General features: G+C 39.8%; 1 protein-coding gene across 1 annotated transcript in view; it reads right to left on the reverse strand.

The window, feature by feature from the left end:
- Window positions 1-2,393: 2,393 nt before the first annotated feature.
- Window positions 2,394-21,607, reverse strand: part of cables2b (Cdk5 and Abl enzyme substrate 2b) — a 34,888-nt gene continuing 15,674 nt past the window's right edge. The window contains exons 2-10 of the mRNA XM_037684058.1: window positions 19,601-19,696; window positions 16,027-16,104; window positions 13,588-13,696; window positions 13,196-13,364; window positions 11,363-11,460; window positions 5,609-5,715; window positions 5,420-5,539; window positions 4,619-4,703; window positions 2,394-2,929 (exon numbers count right to left, since the gene is read on the reverse strand). Of these exons, the coding sequence (XP_037539986.1) occupies window positions 2,783-2,929; window positions 4,619-4,703; window positions 5,420-5,539; window positions 5,609-5,715; window positions 11,363-11,460; window positions 13,196-13,364; window positions 13,588-13,696; window positions 16,027-16,104; window positions 19,601-19,696 (1,009 nt within the window). The 3' untranslated portion in view covers window positions 2,394-2,782. The remainder of the gene's footprint in view (window positions 2,930-4,618; window positions 4,704-5,419; window positions 5,540-5,608; window positions 5,716-11,362; window positions 11,461-13,195; window positions 13,365-13,587; window positions 13,697-16,026; window positions 16,105-19,600; window positions 19,697-21,607) is intronic.

Here is a 21,607-nt window from a genome sequence, read left to right on the forward strand (position 1 = left end):
TTTATTGCTATATTTAGTTTATAGCTATATCTAGTTTATTGCTATATTTAGTTTATTGCTATATCTAGTTTATTGCTATATTTAGTTTATTGCTATATCTAGTTTATTGCTATATTTAGTTTATTGCTATATCTAGTTTATAGCTATATCTAGTTTATTGCTATATCTAGCTTACCTCAACTTTATAACTCGAACCCCACACCCTCTGTTCTTTGAACTGGGAAAGCTCCTCGGATGAGAAGCGCAACAACGTTGCAAATAAAGTCCAGTTGTTTTTGTCTTGAACTTTTTTGAATTGACCATGTCCTGGATGACTGAGGATCTTCACCAGCGCACTTTTAGTATCCTAGCTAGACAGAAAGACATAAGGTCAGCCCACTGACACATTTTCATGTCTGGTAAAAAGTTTACAATTTCACACACAGAAGCTTTGAACTGAGAACTCTCCTCAGATGAGAAGCAGAATGTCTGATGATAGTGCTGTGATAGTTATATGTGACAACCGACTAATCTGGACTATATGCCGCCCCAGAAGTCAGTTTTTCAGACGTAGCAGAAATGTTGGCGACAACTTTGAGGATTTTGAATGAAAATTTGTTGCATATGATTTTTGAGCATATCATGTTGGCGCAGTTGATAGAGCTGTTGCTTCTCAGCAAGAAGGTGCAACAGGCCAGATTAACCTTTGCCCAGATTAAATTTGGTAGTTTGGCCCAGGCCAGAGTATACCCTGGGCAGTGTTTCCCCTACCATTATCCAAGGAGGGCACTCTGCCCTGTCAACAGAACCGAGCGCCTTGCCTATCAAAACTGTCCTTCACCCATAATGCCCCCCACTTCTTTGTGCTTTAGTCTGCTCACCACAAACTCATGTTCGAGCTGCTGTTCCATTCATCCATCCATCCATTATCTTTACCCGCTTATTCCATTTTGGGTCACGGGGGTCGCTGGTGCCCATGTCCAGCAATCACTGTGCGAGGGGCGGGGTACACCCTGGACGGGTCGCAAGTCCATCACAGGGCCTCGAGCTGCTGTTGTTACACCATATTATTTTACATTATTAGTGTTTACCATATATCTTAAATCTTTTAGCATACCGTTTGGCATTTGTTTAGCGTATATCTTAGATCCTTATTTACTGTTTCTTTTTATAACAAAAAAGGTTGAATTATTTCATCTGGATGAGTGGAAACTGGTCCAGATGAAATGATTCAACCTTTTTTGTTGTACCAGGATGATTGAGCCTTCAAACCTTGTTTCTTTTTATACTTGTATTTTGCTACTTTTGGGTGTAACTGGGACCCTGTGTACATAATTTTGTTCCACCTCATGTACCACATGTGGTGGAAGCGACAATAAAATTGACTTGAACTTGAACAATACAATCTGTGCCCTCCTCTACTCATCCACACACCTACATACAGCACCCTGCTAGACCTCTACAGCGCCAATTGAACAAATCATTCTAAAGAGACTAACCAGAGCTTTAGATCACATTCATACACCACTGGGACACCATCATAGGGGGAGTGGTGGCGCAGAGGTTAGAGAAGGTGGGTCTGTGATCGGAAAATTGCCGGCTCAAGCCCCAGTACAGACAACATCAAAAATGTGAGTAGGGTAGGTGAAGCACCCACACCTGCTCCCACCCTCATTCGCCCTACTTTGGACCCATGAGCAAGGCCCTTAACCCCCATCTGCTCCCTAAACAGGTCTCTCTTGAAAATGAATTCTCGTGGCTCAATGAGACTACCTGGATAAATAAAGGGTACATGAAAAAAAAAAATCAAAGACAATGAGAGGTTCAGTGTCTTGCCCAGGGACACTTCAACATGTGACTGCTGGTGGAATTAAACCTGCACCTCTCCCATGCCACAACTTAGCCCAATGAGATCCTGGCTTTAAAGTCGAAAGAAACAATATCTTCTCTTATTGTTTCACAGTTCAGAAATTAAAGTGTTTCCAGACTTTGCCTGGTGACGTGAACAATATTTGTTCTTTTTACTTGTAGTGAAGTCGAGGGTTTCAGGCTTTTAATGGGTAAACTACAGAACTCAAAGCTGAACCTTACTGATGTGAGGTACAGTTTTATATTGCCACAGGAGATAACTTCCACAAAATTCTCTGACCTTCACAAGAAGAGTCATGTACTGTGGACCTGAAAATACTCAGATGTTTCGAAGCATTTGAAGTATTATGACTTGTTTTTCAGTAAAACTCGTCCTGCGGCCTAGACTGCTGGGATCTTTGAGAAGTTATTTACAGGTTGTCTCCAACTCCAGTCAGTGGTATTTTTTTATTTTTACTGAAACTGTAGGGAAGTAGAAAGTATAAACAACTGGCTATTAGAAAGCTTTAGAAGTTTAGGGTTAAATTCTCTTTTATGCTCTGTTACTTCATTTCTGCCATTTTTAGCTTTTATTCTTGGAATATTTCAACTTTAATCTCAAACCCTCCTCTGCCATAAATTAGACCAGCTGCCGTGGAGCTCTGTTGTTATTCTGAAGGTTTTAGGAGCAGTGAATTGATTGTCAAATATCAATATTAACAATAATAATAATAATAAGTAAAAAAGGATTGGTTTTCTATCAACCCAGCAGTAACAGCTGCAGACTGACGGGCTCAGAGTCCATCAGGTTTTACTCGAGGGACAGATGAGTCCTGTTGCTCACAGTGTGTCGTCACTTTGGTGTCCTGTCTCTCTGTGCCGCTGCTCCCTTGAGCCAGGCAGCAGAGGCTCTGCTGAGCTCAGGTTAGGCATGAGGACCATGGAGGTGGACCAGCTACACCTGCTGCTGCTGCACCAGCCGTCTGTAATGGGGCAGGACCTTACTCTCAGGGAGGTAGAGCGCCATCTCCAGAGCGACTAGAATGATGAACTCAAAGGATATGAGCTCCTTCCTGCTGATCCGGAAACGCTCCTCCAGTTTCTGCAGAAACACAACAAACGTTCTGATCAAGACTCACAGTTCTGGACCTGAACTGCTTGTAAGGAATTATATAAACTGAAGTTTGCGCATTCCATGAAGGAATGCATATCACCCGCCGCCTTTTACACTAAGATCATCTGATGTTGACAAATGTTCCTGAAAGTTGCCTTAAATTTAGTCCAGTGGTTTATGAGATATTTTGCCAACAGACAGACAAAGGGGCAACATTTTAGTGCTCAGTTTGTGTTGGGGATCATTCCAGCTACTATTCAAAAAATGTTCAATACAAAAACAACTGAACTTTATTTGTAACAGAAGACGTTTCGCTCCTCATCCGAGGAGTTTTCTCAATTCAAAGAGCAGTGAGTGAGGGGTTCAGGTTATACCATACCATACTATTTTATTTATAGAGCACTTAAAACAGCGACAAGGCCAACCAAAGTGCTGTACAGACAGAACAACAGGCAACACACAAAGCAAAATACAAAATGAGGTAAATCAGAATATAGACATAAAAACAATGCAGATAATAAATATGATGACTAACCAGTGTGGAGCATACAGGATCAAAACACAGATCATCTGGTGTTGAAAGCTACTGAATAGTAGTGGGTTTTTAAACGGGATTTGAAAACCGAGAGGGAGGGGGCCTGTCTGACAAGCAGAGGTAACTCGTTCCAAAGTCTTGGTCCTGCTACAGAGAAGGTCCCGTCACCTCTGCACTTAAGACGAGTTCCTGGAACTGTGAGGAGCAACTGGTCTCCGCTGACCTCAGGGAACATGGTGGGACATACGGTTGTATCAGATCAGAGAGATATGGGGGGGGGGGGGGGGGGGGACTGTTCAGTGATTTGTAGACATACAGGAGTATTTTGAACTGGATTCGAAAGTGAACCGGTAACCAGTGCAGTGAGGCCAAAACTGGAGTAATGTGCTCTCTTTTGCCTGTACTGGTTAAAAATCAGGCTGCTGCATTCTGGACCAGTTGTAGTCGTGCAATGGAGGTCTGACTGATACCAAACAGGAGTGAATTGCAGTAATCAAGCCTAGATGTAATGAATGCATGTATTACTGTCTCCAGGTTATTTTTGGACAATATGGGCTTCAGTTTAGACAGCTGCCTCAGTTGGAAGAAACATGATTTAACAATCATGTTTACATGATTGTTAAGAAATGTAGTAAGCTAGGGTCGGTTAGCTTCAGTTAGCTCCACTACAATCAATATTTAACGACGGGTTCTCTCTTTTTCGAGTTACTTGACAGATATGTGACAGAGATACTGTGTGGGAGATGGTCTAAAAACCAGTGACATGAGACGTTAATTTTCTTTGACCCATCAAAATGAATGTGGTCATTAATTAACAGAATCAAAGTTTAACATCAACATTGTACACTTGATTATTCTGATTGAACGCAATAACACAGCTTAATTAATGAGCTTTACAGGGAATAAGGGAATATTATTATTAAGGGAATAAGATTATGGTCTAACGCAGATCAATGTGGGTTCTGGTATTAACAGACACTGGTTTCTGCTGTGTGATCAGGTTTATTCAGTAATTGCAGGAAATTTCCCCGAGTGGGTCAAAAAATCGTAAAAAAAACCTGAGAACATAATCTGTCAGGCAGAGGTAACCAACAGGTGACGCTGAGTGTGTGAGTGTGTGTGAGAGAGAGAGTGAGACTCACATCAATAAGTTGTTTAACCTCCAGTTTCTTCAAGTCACTGCTTATTTTAGCAGCTAACAGGATACAGGCAGCTGACACCAACTTCCTGTAAAACAATAACGGTTGTTGGTTGGTTTTTACAGCCGTGTTGGAAAACAAATGAGGTCCAGAAAATTCAGATGAAGTTTTAAAACTTTTAACAATTGCAAAAATAGTGTAGTTGTTTTAGGTTTTGTAAGACAACAAACAGTTTTGTGGACATTATCAATAACGGAGACGATCAGCGAAACAAAGATGAAATTAGGAAATGTCACTTATGTCATCATTTGTTTCTCCTGTGACTAAATCTTCAATAACTACAAAAATACAAGGGCATCCACTGCTACACCACACGTTAGGTTCAAAAGCAGCTGGATAAAAAAGAAACAAGATAAATAAATAAATGTATTAAAATGTAAAAATTTGGGGCTGTGGCTGAGTGGTTAGAGCAATTTATATGCATATATGTATATAGTTTACAAATATATGGTGGCAGCCATATTGAATTTTGAAGCGGCTACTCTACTTTCAAAGGGAATCTTTCTTACTCCAAGATGCAGCCACACACTGAAATGGAGGTCGGTACTGGACTTATTTTTCAAGTTTGCATCACCACACCATGCACAAACAGATGAATGATATTTGCAAGACATAGATCGGCAAGAGAAGACAGAGTGCTGCTTGTTGGTCACACTGTGACTGAATGTCAGACCACTCTAATCAGCACAGATTACAGCCTGTAGAAAAAAGTCAATAATAATTGTGAAAAAGACTAGAACTAACCTGTTCTGTTTGTTGAGTCGACCCTGGAGTACCAGCTTCTCAAAGTAGACAAACGCCATGGCGATGGCGACGGGCTGCAGGCCACAATCCTCCCCGACTGTTGTCATCTCTCTTTTCAAGCTGGAACACACTCTTTTTAATGGTCAAGTTTCAACTTGATGCGTCTGAATGATCAGATACAGAGCGTACCTGCGTATTTTACTGAGGGTGAGTGTAATGTGAGGAAACTTCTCCCTGAAGGTCTCGTTCATGTCTTTCTTCAGATCAGATGGCTTGACATACTCAATAACTGTCGTCTGCAAGATTAAAGGTGAAGAACAGGAAGAAAACATGTAAGAGGCAAAGCAATTCAGGATTTCAAGATTTAACAGTAATAATTATCTAAAAAGTGTCAGAACAACGAGTCCACTGGAACAAACTCACTTTCACAAAATCAGTTAGAACACCATCTCTCAGTTCAAAATACGATCAGTTTCCTGATTATTGCCATAATGAGACGACATCAGACAGACAGTGTCTGATGTCGTCTCATTATGGCAATAATCAGGAAACTGATCGTATTTTGAACTGAGAGAAGATGTCCTAACTGATTTTATCAACTGGTTCCAAACCCGTCTGAACTCTAAGCAAACTGAGTCAATTATTCAATGTGTCTGAGACAAAGTTAGCCTTTTTAACAAATATGCAGCTGTCAGTAACAAATACAAGATGTAATGTTATTTTGCACTAATGGAGTCAGAGTTTCTTTATTTGTCAATCCACCACATGTGGTGGAATGAAATTATGTACACAGAGTCCCAGTTACATCCAACAATAAAATGTAAAAGCAAAACAGTAATAAGATCTAAGATATGAACCAAGAAAAACATGAACTAAAAACACACTAAACACTAATAGCATAAAAACAATACGCCGAACAGCAGCATGAACGTGAGCATGAGTCTGTGTGAGCAGATGAGCACGCATGAACACATCAACATGAAACAGATCAGCAGCAACATGAACCAGATCAGCAGCAACATGAAACAGATCAGCAGCAACATGATGTGATTTTTTTTCACAGTGATTATTCTGGTTAGAGATTCATGAGTCTAACAGCCTCAGGGTAGAAGCTGTTCCTCAGTCTAGTGGTTCTACACTTAATGCTCCTCAACCTCCTTCCTGAGGGGAGAGGGGCAAAAAGTGTGTGTGCTGGGTGAGTGGGGTCCTTCCTACTTTCTATGCCTGTGATGGTAAGACATTTTCATCAGTGATCAGTCTGCGTTCATCAACATTTTCACCACACAGAACATCTGTGTTGATGTTGGGAAATGACTCCAGTCTCCTACTCTGAGCCGTTAGCCTCCTACTCTAAAAGTTATTGAGAAGGCTGCAGTGAGGGTTCTGGTCCTTGTTATTTGCTCCAGTTGGTGCTTATGTTGCACAAGAGTGAACCCCTGCTGAATAAGTGGGGTTATGGCCTGAATGTATACACTTGCTGAAGTTCAAACTGAACATCAGAACTGACAAGAATAAGAATTTAAGTGACTATGAATTAGAGCCCAACCGATATATCAGTAGGGCTGATACTTTAGGCCAATATAGGCATTTGGGAACATATCAGTATCAGTGATAATTGGTCTACTATGCACTGTTAAAAACACGTCTAACTGTCATACCTAAAATACTGGGAATGAGCCTTGTCCTTACTTATGAATGGCGTAACTGTACAATGTATCTAGTAGAGGGCTGGGGACTACTTTCAATTCAAGGCCATGCTGCACACTCACAGCACAGCCAAAGCTGAGAGCAATTAAATATTGTGTAGGGTATTTTGCTGAAAAGAGCATGGTAAGTTTACTGAAACTGATCTAAAAAAAAAAAAATAATAATCCACAAAAATAAATTCTCCACATAGAGACAAACGAGACAAACAACCATACACACTCTCATTCTCACCCAGGGACAATTTAGTTACTAATCAGACTAACTTGCATGTTTTTGGTCTGTGGGAAGAAACTGGAGTACTCGGAGAAAACCCACACATGCACGGAGAGAACATGCAAACTCCACCCAGAAAGGCCTGTGGCCAGGATTTGAACCAGGGCGATCTGCTCGCTGAGAGGCGGCAGCTCTACCAACTGTGCCACTGTGCTGTCTTATCAAGAACAATATATCTAATACAGAGGTAAAATATATCAGTGTAAGTTACGTTATCTTTGTCGTCCTGAATGAAATGTATTGTTTGTCTGAAATTACTTCTCTGCAAAGAAAAAAAAACAATGCAGCTGTGGTCAATACTAATTAGGCCTTCACCATACGTGACTGACTAAACAATGAACAGGGAATGGTGCTTTTTGTTTAATTTATAGTTTTGTAACACACTTGAGAAACCAGCTACTAGGGAGAACAAGCCAGTGTGTTTCTTGTGCCAGTCCCAAGCTTGGAAAAATGGTGAGGGTTGTGACATGAAGGGCATCTGACGTAAAACACTTTTGCCAAAACTATGATGCCAGTTTATCAAAGGGAAACCATACCGGATCAGTCGAGGCCTGGGCTAACAATGACCGCCACCGGTGCTGCTGACATACAGGGTGCCAGCAGAAATTGTGCTACTGTTAGTCAAAGACCACAAGGATGCAGAGGACTGAGTGAGGTGGAGGAGGATGACTCACAAGCTGTGTTTACATGCGCAAAATTCTTTGACCGGATTGAAATGTGTTCTGTTTGAATAATTCAAATGTATTGTTTACATGGGCACAATCTGTTCACGATGAGCGTTTACATGCAGCGGGCTTTGTTCTGAACAGCAGTACTGACATGCGCAGAGTGGTAAACTCTCCTTAAAAAAAACACCGAAGAAGAAGTTCTACTTCCGGGTGAACGTAAACAAACCTGAGCACCCAAAATGGACCCGCGACAGGTTTTAATGACGGTGGAGACATTACTGCACTCCCTGACTGAGCTACAGGTGAAACAGATCATTTTGAGCTCTTTCAAAGTTTCTAGTAGAAATGTTGTGTCGCTCACCGACCAGTTTTGCTTCCCTGACATGCTAATATTATTAGCGTTAGCCAGGCGGAAATGGCAAAGTCGCATATGCGCAGTCAGGTCAGTTTTTCACGATCAGATTAAAACAAACAGATCAAGCGTTTATATGCGCACCGATCGGGTTTCGGATCGGTGTAAACCACCCGTTTCGTTCTGATCACAAATTATATCGGATCGAGCCAAATACACAAAAAATAACCCGAACGGAGTGTTTACATGACACACTTTTATTCCGACCGGCCATTTGATCCGGTTACTTATGTCCATGTAAACATACCCACTGTGGCGACCCCTGAAGAGGGAGAAGCCAGAAGAAGAAGAAGAATTGCAAGAAATACAGGAAAGATTGTGTGAAAACCTTCAGAAAGTACGGTAATCACTGGATGTACATCTACAAGTGATTACCCAATTCAAGATGGCTGCCACAGCTAATCAATCTTAGCTCAATAGCTGTAATTAAAAAAAATGTATAACTTTTTTGTTTGCTAAGACTTGGTGGTAATAGCCAAGAGCCATCCTCACACTGAGCACTAATATTACAATATTGTGAACTATTGTACTACAGCAGCCCCTCGCTACTTCGCAGTTCGACTTTCGCGGACACACTCCTTCACATTTTTTCAACATAAATTGTACACGACACACGACTGTCAACTTTAATATTACTAAGGTGATTAGGACAGTACGGGATAAAAGTTAACAAAAATAAATAAAAATACTTCGAACAGGCGCCGCCATTTTGTACTTTTCTTTCAATTAGCCTACACTGTAATGCCAGTCAAAAGAACTACACTTCCAAGAAGGCAACAGTTCTTCATGACAATGCTGTCTGCCGAAATGAAGGAGTTGTTTTGCAACGCAAAGTCAGAAATAACGATTTATCTATGAAGCTCACAGAATTGGCAGGAAAGTCGCAAATAATCCTGAAGCTTCATGAAGCTCAATTATCCGCACGCACATCAACCTGGCGGGCTTCGTCGCTGCAGGGTAGGTCTGCAGAACCAGAACCGAGCCCGACCGGAACCGAGCTGCTGGTCTCCAGAGCTGGGGAGTACCCATATAAAATTTTGCAGTACTGCACAGTACATATACTGTATATATGTATGTTGTTAAAATTACATAGGTTTAGAAGTTTAGAACATTGTTAAGAATATTGCAAGCATGTGGGAAGAGTTTATAAAGCCTTAAAAGATATTTAAACGCCAAAATAAATAAAGCGTTCCTACTTTGCGATTTTTCACCTATCGCGGGGGCGTCTGGAACGTAACCCCTGCGATAATCGAGGGACTACTTTAATGTAATTTTTACGATTTGACCAAAACAATGTTAACACCATCATTTGTATCTATAACTTCTCTTAATGAAACGAGGATAATGAGTTACAACAACAAAGAATTTCCCTTTGGGATTAATAAAGTATTTATGAATTGAATTGAATTAATCATAAGATTATCTCAGTCTAAAACTCTGGGATGAAATGGGGAGGGCAAGTAGCATTCCTTCAAGAAATGTCAGGTCTTTAATTACTGAAGAGATGTAGGATGTTTGTGTTGTAGTCAGCTGCTGCTCATAGGTGTGAGGTCAGGGTGGTGTTGAACTACAATCTGGTGAGGAGGAGCTAATCTGACACCCAGAGGCCACAAAGCCTTAAAGAGCTTAAAAGATCTGCTGCTGATGACTCAGAGCAGTGAGTTCTGATCTGACTGACTGATCTGCGTTAACACAGAGCGCAAGGGAAACGTACGAACATTGTCAGGGCTGTTTATCAAGCTGCAAGTCATGAATGAATTAAAGGCCGAGCAGTCCTTTAATCTTCCTGCTGTCCGTGGGTCAATATGACACCTGAGGCCTCAGTGTTAAAACTGAGCTGATAAGATCATTTTATGAGGAAAAAAATGACAGAGTTGTAGCTGCTTTGGTCAAACCTTGAAAATAATGTTATGCATAATCTCGTGCGAAACTGTGAGGCGTCTCTCTCACAGTAGGTGTTGCTGATTCTCAGCAGCACAGCTGATAATTACACATGCTGCTGATTATCCCATGTTGCTGTATTCATTCATACTCATCTGTTCACTTAATATACTTTATTATTTCACATTATTAGTGTTTAGCGTATATCTTAGATCTTGTAGCGTTTAGCTTTTGTTTAGTGCATATCTTACATCCTTAATAAAGGTTGAATTAATGAATGAATATACCATTTCCTTTTATACTTTATATTTTTGGGTGTAACTGGGACCTTGTGTACACATTTTCGTTCCACCTCATGTACCACAGGTGATGCGAATAACAATAAAGATACAGTCCTTGAACCTTGAATCGCATTGTAGCACAAAATCTGTCAAACTGACTGTTACAGCTGTTTTGTGATGGCTAGAGTTGATTAGCTAAGTCAGCTATACTGAATTGGGTTGACTCCAAAGAATTCAAATTAGTTTGTCCAGTGGTTCACAAGAAGTTTTCCTAACAGACACACACACACAGTCACGCAGAGGCACAGGCAAAACAACACTGTGCTCCTCAGCTTTTCAGTGGCAGGCAATAACAACTGGCCATTAACCCACACTTACAGTTCTTATTGACAGAAAAATTAAGAGTTTCAGTCTTTTTATAAACAAATTCAATTGATTAAACTGTATCCTGTTGGGAGTATTTTTTTTAATCACCGATACTGTCTTAGGCAACACATCCTTCTTCAAAATAAATCCAGTTACACACAAGGCAGAGCTGGGATAAAATGGAACTACATTTACATCAAGTTGGCCCACATTCACAGACTCCACTGTTTCAGAGCTGGGACAGGCCAAACAGCCTTCAGAACTGTGGATGGATTGTGAAGACACAGCTGCTTTCCAGAACCTGAAACCCAATCAACGCTTGAACATTGAAGTCAGCAGCTACTGCTTTTCTTACCATGTAGGAGGCAAAAATCAGCACTCGTTTATGTTTCCCACAAGGCCACTGGGGGTCACTGAGGAGGTTCGGGTCATAGTCTGTAGCATCATCCACACCTAAATATCATAAAAATCAACAGGATTAAAGATGAACTGACCCAGACACTGTGCTGTTAGTTTAACAGAAACACGTGTTGATTGGACAGCTGCATTCAGATGTTTACATACATTCATCATTGACATAAAGGTCAAATTAATTTTATTCCAGAGTTGAATTATTCTACAATATAAAACTTTAATGATTTATGGGGGGGATTTTCTTTTATCCACCTGGAGTCATAACTACAGTATACATACAACCCCAAATACATCCATACATTCACCAAAATCTGTGAAGTGGTTGTAGTGTTCTAGTATAGATGTGGACAACATAAGGGCCGGGAGCCAAAAGTGGCCCTTGGACAATCTCCATCCAGCCCCCAAAATCTTTAATTGAAATGAAAGTAACTTTTAAATAAGTTGATGTAAACTGCTTTTTATCAATGAAAATTTGGTCTAAGTTAAACAACTTGGACAAATGCATCAAAAACCTTTGAATTAAGATAGGCAAAAAAAAAAAAAATTAAGGTGGTGTGTTTCCACAGCTAGACTGAACCTTGAATACTCCAGAAAGCAAACGTATAACTTTTTCATTTTATATGTAAGCTAACAAATATGTTGTCACAAGAGCCAGTATACAGAAAGTATGTCTTATATTCCTAAAGAGTATCAATGAGAAATATTTTATCAAGAATGCTAACTATTCTACAATAAGGAAAACCCTGTTAGTCTTCCAGATTATATGTCTTAAAGAAAATGTATTTTCCACTTCTCTATACGGACTTTGATTGCCTAAATATCTCGATTTGGCCCTCTGGAACAAAATGCTGCCCATCCCTGTTCTAGAAGGTCTTTAATGTTCAAGAGACCGAAGACTATCAACTTACTGTTAGTGACTATGAGTGACTGCAGCTGGTAGTTTCTCTTTGCATAGCATACAAGTATAAAAACATTTTATATTAATATTAACAATATACTTAATATTTTTCATTCTGATACTTAGAACTATGAGAAAAGTACAAGGAACACAGTCAGTGCCAATGTTATTTCTATAGCACATTTAAAAACAAGAAAACAAGAAATAAAACATGAACTAATTAAATAAATACAATAATAATAATAATATAATAAATAATACAAGTACCATAAAACTGAATAAAAGCAACCATAAACAAGTAAATACCACAACATAAAAGCAGCATTCTGGACAACCTATGAAAAGATGATTGCTCCAAGCCAATATCTAGTAGTCCAAACTAGAGGTGATGGAGGTATGGTTACATGTTTTGAGGCCTTTTGGAGAAATGTAAGATTTTGCATTAGCAATCTGATGTAATTGTTAGATAGACTAGAATAGATACTCACTTCTCAAATTAAAAGAACCATTTAAAACCACTCCAAGATTCATGACAGTAGGACAATGAGCGAGTTAAGGACACAATTTAACCCAAAAAGGGTGCAGTTTCCAAAGACACTCTGTCAGAGCTCCAGTGTTCCTCTGTGGAGAGAGGAGAACCTTCCAGAAAGACAATCACCTCTGCAACAATCCACAATCAGGCCTGTATGGTAGAGTGGCCAGACGAAAGCCACTCAATAAAATGCACATGGCAGCCTGTCTGGAGTTTGACAAAAGGCACCTGAAGGTCCAACAGTCCTTTTGGCAGTCCAACCTGCAGACTGAATAAGTACCGTTTATCCAACTTTGCATGGTTTTGACTGGGAGTTTAAGTGTGTGCATGTGTGTGCATTTTACCTAGGTCCAGGCCCATGGTGCTGTTCAGTTGGCTGGAGGGATAACTTCTGCCCAGCATGCTGTGTGTACTCCTGGACACTGGGATCTGTAGCATCAGTTCACTAGTAGAACATGGTTTCTGCCTCACCAGAGCATTGGTGGGATACAGAAACTGAGCATACGACACAGACTGAAAGAGACCAACAGTACAAGGAAATAAACCACCAGAACCTGAACATTAAAACCACATAAAATGTAATTTATTTTATTTATTTATTTATTAACCATTATTTAACCAGGCAAATCCCACTGAGATCATAGATCTCTTTTGCAAGGGAAGCCTGGGCCTGAAGGGAGCCTAACATGCATGTTTTTGGTAAAACCGCAAGTGTGAATTGGTTGAGAACACCTACCCTGCCAAAGGTGTTCAGTTGGAAGCCCTCCAGGCCTGGCAGCATCTCTAGGGTGGTGGAGATGTTTCCTGAAGAGTGTCTCCTCCTGGGGTGGTTTAATGCAGGCTCACTGGACACACAACAAACAAAAACAAACATATTTGATAAAAGGTTGAAGGGTGCCAATGCAGCTGCTGCCTGAAATTTAAGCATGACTTGGTTATAATCTAAATGCTGGTGTAGATTCTCAGTCATCCTGGACATGGTAAATAACAACTGGACTTCTGTACTGCAGTTGAAGGTGTTTCACAGTTCTAAACAGGAGTGTGGAGTTTTATGCTTTTAAAACTGTATATGAAACTCAGGGCCTGTTGACACAATGTGCTTTTTGAGTGAAACCACAGCTTTTCTGCAGCCGTTTGTTCGTTCAGGTACACAACAACAGCCTTCGTTCTTTCTGAAGCCTGGTCTCAGAGTGGAGGTTTTTGGGGGAACTCTCTGCACAGGTGTGAACTACTACACAGTGTGAAGAAATACATGCTTACTACAGGCGGCTGCACTCCAAAGGCTTATAAGTATAAGTGTATGTGCAATATGTCATCATTGTATGTTCCAATACAACGAATAAATTAGTTCTCTGCATTTAACCCATCACACGTGAGATACACCCAGGTGGAGCAGTGGGCAGCTATGTAAGCACCCGGGGAGCAGTTGGGGATTAGGTGTCTTGCTCAGAGACACTACAACATGTGGGCATGGCTGGGAATCAAACAAAGACTTTCTGGTCCCAAGTCGGCTGCCCTATCTCTACCCCATCTTGGCCCCATTTTCTGCTCCAACAACAGTTACAATGAATGGCAAAGAGCAGTTTTTTGTGCTACTCACCGTTTTCCAGCATGTAGGAGAAAACCAACAACATCCTCGGTCTGAAGGAACATTCACCAGTTTACATGTAGCTGTGATCATGCTGAAACCGAGCTCGGTATCAAGGTTGCCAGATAAACATGTGGGAAGTGTGTGTTGTGTTTGGTGAACATGTGCACAGTAAAGGAGGGGGGGGGGTATTCATGGTTCCCCCCCACACACACACACCTCTTTGCACATGTGTGGCCAACACATTTTTACATACCACTATTTATTTAAGAGCGTCTCTGACTTACATCCATCCATCATCTTCTGCTGATTCTCAAGTCGAGTGTCTGGGGCAGCAGCTTGAGCAGGGAGGTCCAGACATCTCTTTCCACAACCACCTCTTTCAGCGCTTCTGGGAGGATTCCAAGGTGTTCCCAGGCCAACCGAGAGACGTCGTCTCTCCAGCATGTCCTGGGCCTTCCCCGCAGTCTCCTCCCAGTCAGACATGCCCAAAGCACCTCCCTAGGGAGGCACCTAGGAAGCATCCTTACCAGATGCCCAAACCACCTCTCGATGTGGAGGAGCAACAGTGCTACTCTGAGTCTCTCCCGGATAACTGAACTTCTCACCCTGTCTCTAAGGGAGAGTCCAGCTACCCTGTGGAGGAAACTCATTTCAACCACATGTATCTGCAATCTCATTCTTTCTGTCACTACCCAGAGCTCATGACCATAGGTGAGGGTAGGAACATAGACCGACTGGTAAACAGAGAGCTTTGCCTTACAGCTCAGCTCTCTCTTCACCACAACATATCGGCACAGAGTCCGCAAAACTGCAGATGCTGCACCAATCCATCTGTTAGTCTCACGCTCCATTCTTCCCTCACTCGTGAACAAGACTCCAAGATACTTGAACTCCACCACTTGAGGGAGAACCTCACTCCTTGCATCAAATTCCTCATTTTCCTGCATCTAGACATAATTTTTGCAGAGACAAGAATTCCACATGCAGGACATATTAAATCTATTTTTACATATTTAAATGAAAGTGTGTCAGGGGAGGGGTCTCATGTGTGCACCGTTTTTAAGTTTGTTGGGATGTATGAAAGAAAGGAGGGCAGAACATTTGCATGCACGGTTACTGAATGTCTGAACCAACACACTTTTTCTGCTTTTGTTTCTACGCCGACTTTCAGTACAAAAGCGGCCCACTATTTCATATATTAGGACCCAGAGAAGGAACAGTGGTATTGGTAGAATGATGTTAGAAATGCAGCTGCCAGCAAAAAGACAAAGAGGAGAGACTGTACATGGATGCAGTTAGAGGACATGGAGGTAGTTGGAGTGAGGACAGAGTGAGAAGGGAACGGCCGAAAGAACAAGAAGATTGTGATTGGTTTAACAACAACTTGTAAGCTTGGAACTCATAATCTGTGATCAGACCTGAAGAAGCCTTTTTGGATAAGAGGAGAAATGGCCTTTTGAATCAAGAGAAGTACTGTAGTCCAGTTGCCTTCTATGGACCCACTTACGATCGTCACATCCTTGATGATTGAGAATCTACAACTCGATGAAGTTAAATATGTATATGTGTGTGTGTTTTGATTACCTGAGGTAAAAGCTCTCTCCGTACGGTAGAACAGAGAACGCAGCACACAGAGACCTCTTAGCACAGATCAGCACAATTCTGAAACAAACATAGTCATGGTTTGTTAGAATGTGTCTGCCTGACCAGAACTCAGCTCGTCCACAGCCAGGCTGACAGTCTGAAAAACAGCAGCCTCCAATATCTCAGAAACTTAAACATCAAAGCCAAAGAAGAGCTGTGCATCAACAACAACAACAAAAACACCATCATCTTCATCATCATAACTAGAAGCAGTAAGAGAGTGCACACCTCTGCCTAGACATTACTGTTACACAGTAACATCGTATGCACAGACAAACCAACGCTAACCTCCTTGGTGAAGGTTATAATAACAACAACAACATAATAATATTGACAAAACAAAAACAAAACAACTATTTCTGTATACATATTACCTAAAACATCATCAGATTTTCACACAAGTCCTAAAAGTAGATAAAAAGAATCCAGTTAAACAAACAAGAAAAACATTATACCCGAGTCATTTATTTATTATATACTATATATATTTACTATATGTATTATATACATATATTGTGTCTTTAGGACATGCTTGTAATCAAAGTAATTGATTGGAGTCATTGAGCTTCATGGATAAATATAACTTGGCATCATCAGCATAGTAATGAAAATATATCCCATGCTGGTTAATAACTTTCCCTAATGGAAGCATATCAAAAACAGCATCATATTCAAACCTCTGTAGTAGAATATTGTGATCAACTGTATCAAATGCAGTGCTGAGGCCTAACAGGACCAGTGTAGACACAAGTCCATTATCAGAGGCCATGAGAATATCATTAGTAATTTTCACTAGTGATGTTTCTGTGCTATGATGAGAACCCTGACTGAAACTCCTCAAACTGATTATTTCTGTTCAGATGTTCACACAATTGATTTGCTACTATTTTCTCAAGAAATTTTGAGATGAACATTAGATTTGATATAGGTCTATAATTGGCTAAAATTCCTGAAGCAAGATCAGGTTTCATACAGTAAAGGTTTAACTACAAAGAAAGTTTCTGTAGAAACTTTGATGGAGACTGCCATGTGGCAACCATTTAAAAATTTTGATTTGACAGTACTATGTGTTGGGGTTCCCCCTCAGCTATCACCATACCAAATTTCAGTTCAACAAGGCAACAAACAAACTAACAAACAAACAAAAACAATGACTTATAGTCATTTTTTTTAAGCTTTGGTGGACACCTTGGATTTTTGATTTGTATTCAGTATGTGACAGGGAACGTTCTAAGCTATAACCACACCAAATTTCAGCTCTGTGTGTGTAAAAATAACTGAGTTAAAGCCATTTAAATTGTGCTTTGGTGGCCATATTGGATTTTTTTTTTTTTTTTTTACAATTCAGTATTTATTGGGCACTGCTCACAGCTACCATCACACCAAATTTCACCTTAATATCTCTAAAAATGTCTGATTTAACCAAAACTCCTACAGCCACACCAGAAATAATGGAGGAAATATGACAGAAATGCCTACATTTTGATATATAATATGTATGGTACCATATCATAAAAGATGTCATATTTGATGACATACATTGTTCAGAAACCTCTTCACTCTAGGTCATGTGACCTCACTGTGGCAGTTAGAGGCTGTTAAGAGCTCTGTCAGTGTTTTTCAATGAGAAAATGGTATCTTTGTTTGCAAATGATATCACCACGGTAACTCAAAAAGCCAAAAAAGATGTAATAGCACACATCACGGTGCCAAGCCAGCCGTTTTGATATAACATTTGTGGGGGTGCACATTGTGGTTTGGACTGCATTAAAGTTGAAGGAAGAATAAGGACCTTTTCAGGTGGATAATAAAAGGAGGCTGCCATAGACAGTCCCAAATACAACAACCTCAAAGCGCAGTAGTACATAACCCTTCATTAAAGACAAATTAAGCAGATACAAAATGTGGACATCAACTGGGGAAATTCCTCTTTAAACAGTCTGGTTGGGATGGGATATAGCAGCCATGTTGATGGTTTGGATGAAGCTATTATTTTGACAATTCAAAGAGCTCAACAGGACAAAAACAGTCCAAAAAAATCTGGTTCTAGTGACATTTCTAAAGCTGCCTCATCTGACAGGGAATCAGAAGCAATAGAAGGAAGGATGGTTTGGATTTTCTCTCTAATTGATATAATTTTATTTATGAAGAATCTCTTGAAGTCATCACTGCTTATAGCTTTATGAATACATGGGTCAACAGAGATGGGACTTTTCATTAGTCTAGCTATAGTACTGGATAGAAACCTAGGGTTATTTTTGATTCTCATCTATCAAAGATGAATAATATACAGTTCTAGCTTTATGGAGCTCTTTCTTATATGTTAGCAGGCTATCTCTCCAGTTAAATACAATTCTTTCACATTAGTGGAGTACCATTTTCTTTCCAGCATTCTAGATGCCTATTTTAAAGTATTAAAGGATTATTAGTATAAAGGATTATTGAGCATGCATCAGGATATTTTAAAGTACGTTACTCAGAATTGAACCAAGGAGACAGCTTCCTCTGATTGATTACTTCTTTTTCACCAGAGCAATTTTATTAAGTGAAGTCTGCATCAAAGTTGTAAAATTAAAAACAAGATAATCAAAGTCACTGCTCTCTATTGTATTAGAGGGCTCTCACAGGTCTCTCTCTACAGGTCTCTCTTGTAAATGAGTCGTCGTGACTCAATGAGACTAACTTGTATAAATAAAAGGTTGAATGAATTAGTCTGCAAGACAGAGGAAAACAATAATGGAAGAGATTTTTTAAATGTAGTTACAGCATTCTCTGATAAACACCTGCTCTAATGAAATTTACTGTCAGTAGCTGTGTAGTCAGTTAATGTAAAAAAATGTTAATTAAAAATGCTCAGACAGAACAGGATTGTGAGGAGGTATTACTAAGTACTTACACTCTATTCCATATGTCAGAACCAGATCGATAGTGTGATGATGAGAATGAGTAGATGTGTGGGCATTTTGGGTACAACCAATTGACTATTAAATTGACTATTAAATTATTAAAAAGCTAGGCTTAAGCTTAGTCTTAAAAGCACTGTGGTACATTACCATTCAACAAGGTCAACAATGCTTTAGGCGTTCGATCATTCGACCCAAGCTAACGCAAGCAAAACTAGCAGATCTCAAATACACTGATAAAAAACAGTGTAGTGTTGAAAGATAAAAGGTGCCTTAAGCACAGTCCAACAGTAGAAAAACAACTGTATCGAGGGTGTTTGTGTACTAGAATATAGAACTTTGCACAAGATAGAAAAATCCAGTAAAACAAAAGATTAATTGAGCAAACAAATGACTCCAGCTACAAACAGAGAAAACAGGAAGTGACAAAATACACCTTATCGCGAATGTCCTCACATTCCGATCCAATAAAATCTATCAAAATATCTAGCAATCAAATCTAATTACAAAACAAAAAACGTGAGACAGAACAGGCTGAGATATGATTTTGGAAAAGGACTTTGCAGAGATACTGTAGATAATATTCCTGATGCAGTTTGTCTGAGACTCACCTGCTGCCTCGGGTGTCGTACTGTTTCATGTTTTTGATGAAGTGGATCTTCTTGGTGTGTCGAGGTCTTGAAGAACCACCAGAAAGGTTACGACTTCTGCAGGTAAAAACAGGAAAAAAAACACAGGAATTTTGAATATGTACTTATGCATATGTCATTTCTTTGTTTTCCATTTTTAATAAATTTGCCAAAATCTCAAATAATCGTTTTTCACATTGTCATAATGGCGTATTGTGCGAGGAATTTTTAGGAAAGAGACTAATTTAATACAATTTGGAATAAGGCTATAACATAACCAAATGTGGAAAAGTGAAGGACTGTGAAAACTTTCTGGATGCACTGTAAATATACATGCTACCTTCTTAATAACAGGCGGCGGGTGGTGACTTTGTTGCCTACTCAAGTGTCTGGCGCCGCCTAATCTCACTGACTTTGTTTTTTCCTTTGGAGTTAATCGACGTGCCGGCGTGTGATAGTCACATGACTGATTTAAGTCGCTCTGGGGGAAAGACACAGCCTCTCAGAGACTCTATTTTAATTTGTCAAAAGTACAGACTTCAAACTACACAACAGTTTTTAAATCGTGTTGATAGACCAAGTAAAACCAGAGTTTATGATCAATAATCCATGCTACATCTTTTTCTGACAATCATTGTTATATCTGAAGCGCGTTAGAGCGAGGACGCACGAGGCTGCAGCAAAAACGGGCAGTCCCGGGGACAAAACATCCCTTCCCCTCCTTTTTGACAGGGCCTAGAAGTTATTTGTCAAGCGCCAAAAATAATCAACATGAAAAAGAAGAAAAAGACACAAGTGGAATGGAGTTTGGCGCGACAAAGTCAGAGAGAGAGGGAGGGAGTTTGAGGTTTGACAGATTTGTGATATTTAGCGTGTTTGGGTTTTATAGTTAGGGTGTAGTTGAGTATGTTTAGTCAGTTTTAATGTGGTTGAGTTAAACCAATGAGGCGATTTTTGAACATGAGCAGGATGGAGCTGCGGACTGAGGAGGACAGAACCGTGGAGTCAGAACCTCTCAGACAGAGGAGAGGATCATGAAGGAGAAAAGCAGAGTCTGACTCACATAGTGAGGGATTTGCTGATGAAGAGGGTGATCAAGATTTGTTTTAGAAGAGGAAGAGCGAAACAAGCCCCACTAGGGGGTCTAATTCTATGCAGAGGAGGGGTCCAAAACCCATCTGACTGGGTCAACAGAACCAGGCCTCAGTTCTGAGCTGTGGAGGACAGAGGAGGGATGTGGATGTTGACCCACATGGTGTACTAATGGAGAAAAATACCCCTTTTTGTTTTTATTGTGAAATAAATATTTTATCCCCCAAAAAATAAATAAAATTAATCTGTAGTGTAGAGTTAACCAAAAAAAAAAAAAAGAAAGAAAGAAAAAAAGCTTAGCAAGTATTAAAATAAAATAAAAAAAATCAAAATAATTTCAATTAGAAATTTTTATTTCAGGCTGACACGGCTCTAAAAGACTGACTATTTTTTGTGGAAAATTGTTTTAAAAATAGTATTTTAAGCAGTTAAATAAGGTGGTTGATTCCCCCTGAGGAACATGAATATCACAAAGTTAAAGGGTTAAAATTGTCTTATTCAATTGTACATAATTTGATGCTTTTGATGTCGATCAGATTTCACAAGCTTACAGAAAAAGTAGTTTCTGAGCTGCATGCATTCAGCTGGGACTGCTGCAAGATAAAGAAAAAAATTAATTGTGAAATAGTTCTTTATTAGATTCTTGAACATGTATGTTATCTCTCTCTACAAAATTAATTGACAGCTGCTGCTGATTATGACTTCATAACTCTTTCTATGCCTGTGATGGTAAGACATTTTCGTCAGTGATCAGTCTGCGTTCATCAACATTTTCACTGCACAGAAAATCTGTGCTGATGTTGGGAAATGACTCCAGCCTCCTACTCAAAAAGTTATTGAGAAGGCTGCGTATGTACAGTGTATGTACAGTATATGTATATATATATATATATATAT

The sequence above is a fragment of the Nematolebias whitei genome, chromosome 11 (genome assembly GCF_014905685.2).
Source record: "Nematolebias whitei isolate Nwh7 chromosome 11, NemWhi1, whole genome shotgun sequence".
In the NCBI taxonomy this organism is placed as follows: Eukaryota; Metazoa; Chordata; class Actinopteri; order Cyprinodontiformes; family Rivulidae; genus Nematolebias; species Nematolebias whitei.